Source organism: Carassius auratus, chromosome 12 (genome assembly GCF_003368295.1).
Source record: "Carassius auratus strain Wakin chromosome 12, ASM336829v1, whole genome shotgun sequence".
In the NCBI taxonomy this organism is placed as follows: Eukaryota; Metazoa; Chordata; class Actinopteri; order Cypriniformes; family Cyprinidae; genus Carassius; species Carassius auratus.
The window spans coordinates 17,398,312-17,411,048 of NC_039254.1; the positions used below are offsets into that span (position 1 = coordinate 17,398,312).

The 12,737-nt window shown below is 35.7% G+C and overlaps 2 protein-coding genes across 10 annotated transcripts in view; one reads left to right on the plus strand and one right to left on the minus strand.

Moving 5' to 3' along the window:
- myocd (myocardin) overlaps positions 1-2,365 on the plus strand; it is a 114,025-nt gene extending 111,660 nt beyond the window's left edge. For 4 of the 8 annotated variants that reach the window (XM_026277344.1, XM_026277348.1, XM_026277346.1 and 1 more), the window contains 2 exons: positions 800-857; positions 1,272-2,365. In XM_026277344.1, the coding sequence (XP_026133129.1) occupies positions 800-857; positions 1,272-1,789 (576 nt within the window). In that variant the 3' untranslated portion in view covers positions 1,790-2,365. The remainder of the gene's footprint in view (positions 1-799; positions 858-1,271) is intronic. The other 4 variants (XM_026277350.1, XM_026277349.1, XM_026277351.1 and 1 more) reach the window with 4 other exon arrangements.
- Positions 2,366-5,048: 2,683 nt separating this feature from the next.
- The window catches only part of map2k4b (mitogen-activated protein kinase kinase 4b), a 10,433-nt gene continuing 2,744 nt past the window's right edge, over positions 5,049-12,737 (minus strand). For both annotated transcript variants that reach the window (XM_026277353.1, XM_026277352.1), the window contains 9 exons: positions 11,632-11,806; positions 10,484-10,603; positions 10,271-10,390; positions 9,282-9,333; positions 8,993-9,120; positions 8,838-8,915; positions 7,696-7,844; positions 7,541-7,586; positions 5,049-6,554 (listed from right to left, as the gene is read on the minus strand). In XM_026277353.1, coding sequence (XP_026133138.1) covers positions 6,441-6,554; positions 7,541-7,586; positions 7,696-7,844; positions 8,838-8,915; positions 8,993-9,120; positions 9,282-9,333; positions 10,271-10,390; positions 10,484-10,603; positions 11,632-11,806 — 982 coding nt within the window. In that variant the 3' untranslated portion in view covers positions 5,049-6,440. The remainder of the gene's footprint in view (positions 6,555-7,540; positions 7,587-7,695; positions 7,845-8,837; positions 8,916-8,992; positions 9,121-9,281; positions 9,334-10,270; positions 10,391-10,483; positions 10,604-11,631; positions 11,807-12,737) is intronic.

Here is a 12,737-nt window from a genome sequence, read left to right on the forward strand (position 1 = left end):
GCGGCCAAGTTTAGGGATATCCTGGACGAAAACCTTCTCCAGAGTGCTCAGGACCTCAGACTGGGCTGAAGGTTCACCTTTTAACAAGACAACGACCCTTAGCACACAGCTAAAATAATGAAGGAGTGGCTTCACAACAACTCCGTGACTGTTCTTGAACGGCCCAGCCAGAGCCCTGACTTAAACCCAATTGAGCATCTCTGGAGAGACCTGAAAATGGCTGTCCACCAACGTTTACCATCCAACCTGACAGAACTGGAGAGGATCTGCAAGGAGGAATGGCAGAAGATCCCCAAATCCAGGTGTTAAAAACGTGTTGCATCTTTCACGAAGATTCATAGCTGTATTAGATCCAAAGAGTGCTTCTACTAAATACTTGAGCAAAAGGGTCTGAATACTTACGACCATGTGATATTTCCATTTTTCTTTTTTAATAAATGTGCAGAAATGTCAACAATTCTGTTTTTCTGTCAGTATGGGGTGCTGTGTGTACATTAATAAGGAAAAAAAGGAACTTAAATGATTTTAGCAAATTGCTGCAGTATAACAAAGAGTGAAAATTTTAAGGGGATAAAAAAAAAAACACTTAAACAACTACTGTGTTGTATTGTGTATTTTGAGGGTCTTAAAGCCGTTGAAAATGTTTGGTCCCCTTACAAAAAAAGCCTATTTTTTTTTTGTCTCTCTTTCTGGCCAAAACGGACCCCAGTGCATCATGAGGGTGAGGGTTAAAGCAAAGGCATGGAATGTGTCACAAATGTGTTGAACACGATTAAATGATCCTGTGATGTTCTTGCAGCAGATGTCGCGCAGCCAGCAGATGGATGAGCTTCTAGACGTCCTCATCGAGAGCGGAGGTGAGTCTCTCCTCATCAGCTTTTGAGTTTAGTTATTTACTCGCCTTCATGTTGTTCCAAACCTGTAGGAGTTTCTTTCTCCTGCTGAACACAACAGAAGATATTGGGAAGAATGTTGGTATCCAAACAGTTGATGGAAGCCATATTATTATTATTATTATTATTTGATAATATGGAAGTCAATGGTCACCAGAAACTGTTTGGCATCCAACATTCTTTAAAATACCTTTTTATTCTGCAGATTTGGAACAACTTTATGGTGTATAAACGATGACAGAATTTTCATTTTTGGGTGAACTATCCCTTTAGACCTAAACGAAAGGTTCACAAGGCCTCTCTCACTTCACACAGTAACACCCAGCTGTTATTGACTATTAAAGTCACTCTTTGTGCTGTCATTGTCTTGTTTTAAAGAAATGCCAGCTAACGCCAAAGAAGAGAGGTCTCCTGTAACCAAAGTTGTGCCTCACCTTACAGCTTCGCCCAAGTTCCCCCGACACTACAGTCACATGTCGCCCTCCATGCTTGCTTACGATCACGCGGTGGCTCACGGAGACGCTCATCTGGAGACGCTGCTGAGCCCCATGAGCCGGACGCAAGGAGACGCGGCGCTCCTGAAGATGCCCGCCGTGGACGGACGCTTGGAGGAGGCGGGCGATGGATTCAACAGCCGTGACATGATGGGTACCCCTGTATCGCCCACGGCCGGAAAGATCACCGCGGTTGCCGCTGAGGGCCACGGCCTCGGAATGACCTTCGCAGAGTCGCCTTGGGAGACAATGGAGTGGCTGGATCTGACTCTGCCCAGCTCCGCCAACACCTTCCACAACGGCCTGCCTCCGTCCGGGCCGAGCATCTTCAACACAGAGTTCCTGGACGTGACCGACATCGGCCTGAACTCGGCCATGGACCTGCACCTGGAGCACTGGTGAGGAGGAACATCACGTCCACACCCAGATCTCCAGAGCCAGCGTTTAAAACTGTTTTATCACGTTCCATCAAAACTTGAATTGTTTTGACTTTGGATTCTGGCAAAGGTGTTTTGATTACTGGAAACAGAAAGACGCTCCAAATGGAAATCGAACTGAGACGTCCGTACCATCCGTCTGTAAATATATGAAAGCAACTTAATACTTTTTTTTTTTTTTGTCTGCACATTTGTGGTGTGGGAAAAACACACAGTAATGCATCACACTAGTATATCACGTGTACTCTCTTGTGCTGTTGTAAATATGAATTCACACTTGCACCTTCAGCTTACAGTAGGATGTCACTTTTTATGAGCATTTAATTCCTTCCTGTCATCATCATGTAATTAATTTATTTTGAGAGCGCAAACCTTTGGTTTTTACACGTGATACGGAAGCCTGTTTCTGTCATTGGATAAAATAACGATAATTGCATCTTTTTATTTTACAATGCTGACGTTTCCCTACATTTTTTAGAAAAAAGTCTGAATTACAAGATTACTTTTTTTTTTCTTAGAATTGTGAATTTACATCTCGCAATTTAGTTTTTGTTTCCGCCACAGAACAAGTACCGTATTTTTCGGACTATAAGTCGCACCTGAGTATAAGTCGCATCAGTCCAAAAATACGTCATGACAAGGAAAAAAACATATATAAGTCGCACTGGACTATAAGTCGCATTTATTTAAAACCAAGAACCAAGAGAAAACATTACCGTCTCCAGCCTCGAGAGGGCGCTCTGTGTTTACAGTGTAGACTACAGGGAGAACTGAGCAGCATAGAGCGCCCTCTGGTGGCTGTAGACGGTAATGTTTTCTCTTGGTTCATGTCAAATTAATTTTGATAAATAAGTCGCACCTGACTATAAGTCGCAGGACCAGCCAAACTATGATAAAAAAGTGTGACTTATAGTTCGTAAAATACTGTAGTAAAAATAGGTAACTGTGACATTTTATCTCCATTTAAATTTTTGTCTTGTAATTGAGTTTATATTTTACAATTCCGTCTTTTCATCTTGCAATTCTGACTATCTCATAATTCTGAGTTTATAACTCCGAATTCCAAATGTCTGTTTTGTAATTACGACTTTCTATCTCATAATTCCAACTTTATATCTCATATTTTCCAGTTGATATCTCTCAATTCTGACTTTCTCGTTATTCAGTTTTTCTTGCAATTCCGACTTTCTATTGCATAATTCTACGTTTTTATCCCGCAATTCCGACTTTCTATCTCCCAATTCTGAGTTTATATCTTGCAATTCTTGGGGGGGGGTCCAAACTGTGAGATCAGATGTTGCAATTAACTTTTTATTTAAATTTGTATGTCACTGCAGAAACAAACTTCCATAATGTTAATGCTCACACTTCATGTGAAAGAGAAAATCACTAAATCTCTGTATTTTAGCACAATCAAGCCAACATCTCTGGTCAAAAGATCAAAGCAGATGAAGTATATACTTTTTTTTCATATATTACTAATTTCTTTCCCCAAAGTCTGCTTTGCATTTTAGATTATTAATATTACTGCCACATCTGTTATTTTGAAAAAAAAAAAAAATCATTAGCTCTTTTATTATTATTATTATTAGATGTTTTATTATTTTTGGATCTTACTCTTCTGATGTATTTATTTCAACCTTTTCTTTTCATTGGCATATTTATAAATATTTATGAGACATTCCTTTCATTAAAACAAAAGTTAAAAGCATGATTAAAACAATGAGGACACAAGTGTGAAAATCATGTTCACTACAGTGGTGACATTTTCTGACACACAAACAGTAGGTTTTTAATACTTTCTGATTTATTTGTTGACGTACCATCCCTGTTTCTCATTGAAACCTCACCGAGTCCTTTCAATAAATCACATTGTATGAATCTTAAATGACAATAAAAACATTCTGAATCAAAAGCAATACATCACTAACTGTGATGGCCATTATTACCAGCACTTGTGAAGAATTAATTCTAATATATAGATTATATAAGTTCAACTGTGAAACTGTACTGTGGCAGATTTGGGACCTAACTTTTTTTTTATTTTTTTTTTACTTTTTTAAATAAAATCCTTAGTTTTAGATTGTAATACTAGTCACTGATTTAGCAAAACAATTATATATATATATATATATATATATATATATATATATATATATATATATAATTAGCTCACCAAAAGCTTAAAACTGTGAATAGATTTTTTTTTTTCATTTCAGAAAAATATGTCTGTTTTTGCTATTTACTGATTTTTTTTAATCATGTTTTGTTCCACTGAATGCTTTTGTACAGATCTTAAGAATCTCTTTATCGTGCCTTTTCTAGAGCTGCGAGGCCTTATAATACAAATAAACTCAAAGCATAATTCAGAAAATCCAATTTTATATAAACAGTTTTGTAAAAATAATCAACCCTGGGTTTTAGTTCAGTGAATAAGCGTTAAGGGCATTACAGACCGAGAGCAAGCTCCGTTTTATATTCAAGACTCAGTTTTAAACACAGTAGAGCATTAGAGACTCCATTTTTTACACTTGAAGTAGTTTCATAATACGACCAGAAATTAGGTCTATAATTAAGATGAATTGTCTGTAAAGTTTTATAATCCTGTAGATTTTATTTTTCTATGTTTGATATCGGCCAATGAATGGAGCAGCCCAGTAAAGTGACTTTGCAATCTTGTATATATATATATGTATTTTCTTTCTCCTTTATATAATTGGTTTCTTTTCGATTGTAAGCTGTGGTTCCTTTGATCCTAATGACAGAAAGTGTCTGTGCTGCACAAATGTTCACCATTACTCTTCACCTCTGTGGAAAACGGAGGTTTTGTCTTATTTCTTCTTCTTTTGATTCTCCTGGGGGAAATATATACGTCTGACAGAAAGCTTTTATATTGCTTGGCCACTGAACAACGTTATGATATAAACTGTCCCAGTATGTGTCTCCACCGCTGTATTACTGTACCAGAGTTCAATAAACAAACATAAAACGAACAAACCGACTCCATCAGTCTTGATGACTAATACAAATAAAAAATAAAACTCCTTTTGAGCTATTTAATGATGATTATTGAAAGTTTCAGACTGCGTGCACTGTAGTAAATGGTTTTTCAAAGATGATCAAGTTTGACAAGAAAATGCAATATCAATCTTTCATCTTTTTTTTACATTTAATTCAACGTTTCTTAGTGATTGTGAATTTTACTATGTATTTCAGAGTGAAAACAGTTTCTAAAACCAATTTTGTTTTCAGTGTAGGTACTTCAAATGCATGACTGTTGAATAAATGCGAGACGGTGATTGGCTGAGTATTGGATTTATTCGAGCATCGAGTCTATCGTGTGTTCAGATCTAACAGAGCAGAATGATGATAAACCGCTGACCTACAAGCATATTCATCCGCCCGGCTGATGTGATGTGTATCAGACAAAAAGCTGTCAGCAGAGATTAATATATACCCAAACCTGAACATATAGTACGCTGTATCCCTGCACATTTCCTTTTACAATTTTTACAGATTGCTCTTCTCACTGTACATTTTCACAGTGATTTTTCTTCTGTACATAGTTTCCTCTCTTGATACAATATAATACACATCACCCTTAAAATGATTTCATCCCACATTTGTGATGTGCCACTATTATTTTTTAAACTGCATTTAAGAAAGACATCAGTTTCAATCATCAAAACGTGAAACGCTAGTGTTTGATGAACGCCGTACATCTTTTAAAATAAGTGACCTATGAATGAATTATCAGCCGTATCCCACACGAACCAACCAAACTCATGCCCTGCTAAAAGTGAGCTTGTGGGAAATCTTCTGATTTGACAACGTGGAGTCAGTATAAATACAGATTAACAGTGACGAGCAGCGCCGGCATTCATCATTCTCGTTGATAAGTGAAACCATTTGGATCATCGTGACATCATATTGCATATTGAGCGAGTAAAGCTACTTTAACACACGTCACTGATGCAGAACAACACCTTTGTTTCATTAAATAAAGAGAGAGTGACACGTGTGAAGAAAAACACCAGCACGGATGCTTTTTCCTCCTCTTAGGATTCATTTTGGTGCGCATTTATCACATGTCATAAATGAGCAAACTCAAGTTTTGCTTATTTATATTTCCAAATGATTCCCCACACACACACACACACATACACACACATACAAATGTAGCATGACGCAATGAACGCAGAAGGTTGATTTTCTAAATCTGAAGCTTGTTTACACACCATGATGTAAATGGCTTTTAAATGAGAGCCGATTCATATTGCACAAGATGTTTTTGGGGAAGTATTTCTCTTTGTGTTCACACTGAGGTGAAAAAGTACAATTACGATGTCTAGCAGAACTACTCAGACCCTTAACCAGGACTTGCATTTCACAAACGAGAACAAATCCGACACCCAACGTTTGTTCTCCGACTGCGTACAGAAGCGTTTTAACATGGCACTTTGAAATAGAGTTTCACTCAAACGTTGAGGGCAGGATGTGCTGCGGTAAATGCAGTGAAATGAGAGTTGGTGAAGGGCCGTGTGTTTCGTGTGAGGCGCTGTATGTACACCAGATGGTGGCCGGACCGTCTTGTGTTCCCAACAGGCCGCTCACCATCAGTCCACATACATGGGCGAGCCGGGAGACGCCGGCATTTCATCCAGAATCCTGCACACGTAACTGGCCACGTCCACGATCCGCTCCTCGTACATCAGGATGAACGGATGCTTCTGCAACACAAACACACGCTCAGATCTCAGGTCTAGCAGCATTATTTACCTGCTATAGGGAATAAACAATAAATGGCTGATATTAAAATGCCACCTTGATTTCTCCAGTGCCTGATCGTATCAAAGCAGCCTCAAATTAATAATCAGTGTAACTCTTGGAAATTCTAATTTATAATAATATCTATTATTTCGTAAAATTATTATAATTATTTGTAATAATAACAGCGTCAAATAACGACAATGATAATAATAACAAGATGCATTGCTTTTTCATGCAATAAAAATATTATTATTGGTATATGTAGTGTTGTGTAAATAATGGTGTAATAGTAAACGTTTTTAATTCTGCTGTAATTCAGATCCGTGAAATAAAACGTTTGAGTTTAACATTTGCTTTTTTAAGCGTTATGCATTTTTTAAGATGATTAAAAATAGGGATTTTGTGCATTAGCATGTATAATTAATTGTGCGATATAACTGATATCTATCAATAAATCAATTTAAATCAACTTTATTACCCACCAATAACCAATACGTTAGTGGTGCAATATTGCATATCAAAAAATTAAACTTAACTAAAAACTATTTTCAATTAAAATCTACAAGTACAAAGTACAAAGAAACACACATAATAATAATAATAATAATAATAATAATAATAATACACATACTAATAATGTTAATATGTTTAAATATTTTAATATATAAAATGCATAATAATTTATAGTTAAGTTTTTAAAATATTATTTTAATAATATTATTAGTAGCAGTTGTGTTTCTTTAATAATAAATGCAACTCTATCTATAATGTTTTATAAAAAAAAAAATTAAACATCTAAAATCAACCAATAATCAATATAGTACTCATCTAATATCGCAGCCCTAAAATTATGACTAATAAAACCATAAATACGTAGATATGCAAGTCAAACGTGGATCTTTTAAAGTAAAATCAATAAAGTTGCATGCAGTTCAAAGAAACGTACCAGCAGTTCTCTGTACTTTGGCCGTTTTGACTCTTCCTTTGTAAGGCTGGAACACACATGATCAAACAGAGACGCGTCACATGACCGCTCAGCAAAGAAACACGCTTCATACACTCATATCCTTCAAAGCACGGGAAAACAGCTCGGCCACCCACCACAGATTGACAAACTGGATGAATTTGGGAGAGAACTGTCTCTCCTCGGAGTTGCTGAGCTGCGGCGGGTCTCCCTTCACCACCTGTGTCAGCTGATCAAACACGCTGTTCCATTTGGGGTACGGGAAGCGTCCCGTCGCCAGTTCGTACTGCAACACAAACACATGCACACCGTTAAAGCAGAGGAACCTGCGATTTAATACCAGAGCTGTTGAGTTAACAGGTTAATCAGGTGCAACTACTAACTACTAAAAAAGGGTTCAAATGCATCCATCATATCCATCCAGACCGGTCCATCATCTTACACTGATGCAGGACGACTGACTGTGTGATGCCGTCTATTAGAATACAATTATATCAGCCTAAAATGCAAAATATGTCCGGCCCATTTTTGGATTTTGTGTGAAATTATGTCAAATTTGCATTATTTTATTTTTTTTGTTCCAAAACACACAAAGGGAATAAACGTGTGCATAGCAAAACATGTGTAACTGCAATACTTTTTTTTGTGAGAAATAAATAACTTTCTGGAAAAATTTCAGGGGTGCCAATAATTTTGGCCATGTTTTAGTTTTAGTTTAGCATCATCACACCAGCACACCAGAGTCCTGTTTCTCCCCAATACCTGCACCAGTGCTAATCTGATATTGATTTAGACAAATAAGACGTTAGATTTGTGTTTTAAACACAATATTGTCAGTATTGTTCATTTATGCAAACAAAAATAGTTCCGATCCGAGCTATGGCAGAACTGTTTTGCGTCTCAGAGCGACACCCAGTAGTGATCTGCTACTGATTAAATCCAAAGTTTGAGACCCTCGCTTCATTTCTGAATGAATTGGTTGAGTGAGGGACTCGCTGCCACCTACTGGCACTTCAGTGTAGTTTGAGTTTGAAAGTATCATTTTATTTTATAAAATCATAAAAAGCATTTATACCCATTTATTATCATTATGTTGAATCTAAATATTTCTGTCTAAAGCCGCTTGTTTGTAATGTCTATGTAATGCTTATCACACTGGACACAGTTATTGTGGGGTAACTTCTCAGTCCAATCCATAATTATTAATTTTAATGGCATAAGATTCCTAATTCTAACGTTATATGTATGTATGCATGTGAGGGAATGACTAGAGACGAACCAGCGTGATTCCCAAACTCCACACATCTGAGCGGACGTCATAGCCCTGTCTGGAGGCGCTGGGGTCGATCCGTTCAGGCTACAAGAGCACAGAAACATCATCATGTGCTGGAAACACACAACATGTTCATTAGAGGAGCAGAATATGATGCTCACAGCCATGTACGGTCTACAGCCAGCATCTCTGGTCTTGGCGATGGAGTCGACCAGCTGTCCGCTGATGCCAAAATCACACAGCTTAATGTTGCCGTTTCTATCCAGGAGAATGTTGGAGGGCTTGATGTCTGAAAAACACGGTTTTAAAGAACAATTCAAGCATTCACTTCAGATAATGACACCGAGGCTCAGAAATCGCACTGCAAAAACTATATTCGAAGAGCTATAATTGATTTAATGGGGTAATTGCTTGACGCAGCTGTAAATGTGTTGATGCTTGGCCACTCACCTCTGTGGATTATTTTCAAGTTTTCTTTCAAGTGATTCAGTGCTTTCACAGTCTACAAAAAAAAAAAGTTGTTAAAATCATTAAAAGCCTGTTATACTGTTATAATAAAAGCATTATAGTTACTATCATCATGTATTTTCATTAATTATAACAAATAATTACTATTCTTATTATAAATATATGTACTATATATATGTGTGTGTGTGTGTGTGTGTGTTATTTATCAGATGCTTTTATCCAAAGTGACTTGTTAATGTGGATATCAGAAGCAATCAATTGTAGTGTTAAAACAACTACTTTCAGATCCAAAACTAAAAGCTAAAACTGTATGAATACTATACACATTAAAAAAATTTAAAATTTAAATTAAAAATGACAAATGCATACAAAAAAAATTAACATTTAAATGAAATACTAAAAATAAAGTTAAAACAATTCAAAATATTAAAGAATAAAAGGTAAAGAGTATCAAACATAAGTATAAAAGCCTACAATGTATATTTCTAAAATAAAAACAGTTGTAATATATATATATATATATATATATATATATATATATATATATATATATATAAAATATTTAATAAATTGTATTATACAAAATATAATTGTATAATAAAAATAGCATTTTATACATATTCACTTTTTTATAATAACAAATATTATAATCATAAACATTATTGTTGTTGTTAATATTAAAACAATTTTTTTATTTTTTATTTAGTTATAAATAATAATAATAATAATAATAATTAATTAATTGTTATTATTTTTATTATAACCAAAATATTGTTGGCATCTTACATAATATTATTACTAGCAATAAGTGTTAATTGTTATAATAATATCAATATTTATAATAATAATAATATAATAATAATATGCATGTATTATGTTTTACACATTTTATTATAAGAAAAAATGTTTTATGTTTATTATTACTACTACAATACAGAAGTATTTGTTAATATCTGAGATCAGTGACTTACTGCTAATGTTATTTTGCCTAATATTTCCTCTGGAATCACATCATCTACTGAACAATATACATATTTGTAGAATTTGTCGAGGGAGGTAGACATTAGTTCCATACAGATCCAGCAGTCGCCCTGAAGACAGACACAAACAGAGTCCTGTTAGCAAACAGCAAACACAAAGACGGTGGTCCGAACACTGACAGAAGAGGGCTGTGTTTGGGTCACCTCTCTGAACAGGGCTCCGTAGAACTGGACGATATACGGGCAGTCGCTGCTCCTCATCACTACATCTAAATCCATCAGAAGCTGTTTCTGCTCCTTCTCATCCACCGTGGAGCGAATCCGCTGCAGGGGAGGCAAGAAGACTGAGGTCAGATACACACACACACTCCTCGTCATGCTTTACAATTACCAAATTATTGATGAAAACCAGATTCAATTTGTGCAGATTTCTATTCGTTTATGTTCCCAACCTAACAGTCTAAACCAGGTTTGATGAGTCTCCCTCCTGAGACTGCAGTGACGCGTGTCTGACTCTAGGTGGCGCATTCACATGTTTGATAATATCGTGACAACCTCATGGCTCTCTACAATCAAGATCATTTCCCCTTTTAGTTCCATCGAATCTGTTGGACTCTTTTTCAGCGACGCTGGATCCTTACTATTTTTCTGATTTGTTTTTCCCATAGGGTTTTTGCAAACGTCTTAATTAAAGCGTTTAGTCTATGGAACCAAACCATCACAAAATTACAGACTTTGATCTGAAACAGGAAAAGTATTTAAGAATCTGGAGAAGAAAAAAAAAACACTACAATCCCATTAAGCATTGCAAAAGACAAAAAAAAAAAAAAAAAAAAGATGTTGAAATAGTAATAAACCTATTAATTTGAAATTGTTGTTTTTATATACAAACTAACAGCCTTTCATTATATCTATACATTATATATATATATATATATATATATATATATATATATATATATATATAGATATCTGCTATTGAACAATTATTTAAAACAGAAGCTGACAATGCGAACAGATGGGTTTAAAAGGTTATACCAATCGATGAACATGATATTGGAAAACATTAAAGGTTTATCAGTTATTTCTATAAATTATCTTTATTTTCCCTACGTAGAAAATGAAGAGTTTCTATTTACAGGAACTAAATGTTGTGCTCTATTCCAGTATCTATAATTTTTTTTTATTTATTTATTTTTTTACAATTTTATCATTTTATGAAAAAAAAAAAAAAGAATCCAAAAGGTGTCTCAATTATTCCATTTCGTTTTCAAATGTTCCCGGACTCCACTTCTGCTGGATAATTCAGATATTTTGAGAACTGATTATAAAGCACATATAATGTGAATCACCTTGACAGCCATGATCTGTCCGCTGGGTTTGTGCACCATCTTGTTCACGGATCCGTACGCTCCTCTCCCGATCTCTCCCAGGTCCTTGAGGTCCTCGGCCGTGAAGTCACAATGTTGCTCTGGAGAAATCTTCAGCTTCCCTGAGGACTCGATGCTGTGCGTCCGCAGCCGCTCTCTGAAACGCACAAGTCAATGCTTTTACACACAAAACTACAGCGTAAACTCAAGAAACTGCATCACCCAATGGAACTGCAAAAATCATAGCTAGAGGTCGACCGATGTATCGGTTTTGCCGATTAATCGGCACCGATAGTTGATTGCTGGTTATCGGCAAATATCCATGCCGATAGTTTTCTGGGTTGCGTCTGTTTCTGGAGCTGAAAAGAGTATGTTTCATTATACAGTGCAAGAGCAGCTTCTAGTGGCGTCTTTCAATCAAAACGTTTGTCTTTCTGTGACTCTGATATAAAGTCTGTATGCTTCATTTATAGAGCTATAATATAAATCACTATTTCCAATTGCTCCATTTTTTTTTTTTAAACTTAACTTCAAACTTATCTATTCCTCATTGTTCATCCCTGAAGTAAATTTGTGTCTATTTGGTGAATAAATAAACTGTTTTAGAGCACTGCTCGAGTTGAACGCGACGTGTCAGGGGTGTGTGTGACACAAGTGAGTTTTCCTAGACTCAGCGCTGCTCTTTTATTTTGATTAGATAATCATTTAGTGTTCAAGAATAGAAGCAGTTAATGTATGAGAGTATACATAGTGCTGGGACAATTGTAATGCAATGGCTTTCGAGTATATATTTAAAGATGTGCATCTTTAAGCACGACTGTTGAAATGAAATTGTAACACTTTAAAATAAGAGTCAATTTGTAGTATGGTTCAGTATTGTTTTTTTTTTAATAAAGCACTATTTTAGTTTTTGTTCAGTATTCATTAAAAAATTTTTTGGTTAATTAATCGGTATCGGCCAGTGTGGTCCAACCTAGCTATCGTCAAAATCCATTATCGGTCAACCTCTAATCATAACTGTTGCCAAACAGGTTTCCCAAACTCTGCCCATCTGTAATTGGTTGACAAACAGTTTGCCCCGCCCCCAG